The 234-nt window shown below is 66.2% G+C and overlaps 1 protein-coding gene across 1 annotated transcript in view; it reads left to right on the top strand.

Annotated features, from left to right (window-relative positions):
* Positions 1-3: 3 nt before the first annotated feature.
* The window catches only part of LOC114818560 (secernin-2-like), a gene marked incomplete at its 5' end in the record, with an annotated part of 1,025 nt that continues 794 nt past the window's right edge, over positions 4-234 (top strand). The window contains 1 exon segment of the mRNA XM_029084898.1: positions 4-112. Coding sequence (XP_028940731.1) covers positions 4-112 — 109 coding nt within the window.

Genomic DNA, 234 nt, shown 5'->3' with positions numbered 1-234 from the left:
GATGGCGAGTTCAGCTTCGCCGAGGTTTTCTCCCTGACGCACCAACCCGCCCGCATGGAAGCTGCCAAGGCTCGCTACCGTGCCGGCAAGGAGCTGCTGTGCCAGCACGCAGGTGGGGATGGGGACAAGGGACAGGGATGGCCACTCATGCCTCACCCTGGCATCTCCATGCTCCCTCGTGCTGTGGCTGAGCTGCTGGCAGGGACGTGGCTGGGCCTCACCTGCACGGGCACC

This window comes from Antrostomus carolinensis, unplaced genomic scaffold (genome assembly GCF_000700745.2).
Source record: "Antrostomus carolinensis isolate BGI_N321 unplaced genomic scaffold, ASM70074v2 scaffold26485, whole genome shotgun sequence".
NCBI lineage: Eukaryota > Metazoa > Chordata > Aves > Caprimulgiformes > Caprimulgidae > Antrostomus > Antrostomus carolinensis.
The sequence above is the reverse complement of the archived record's forward strand: the minus strand, read 5'-3'. Positions and strand labels throughout refer to the sequence as shown.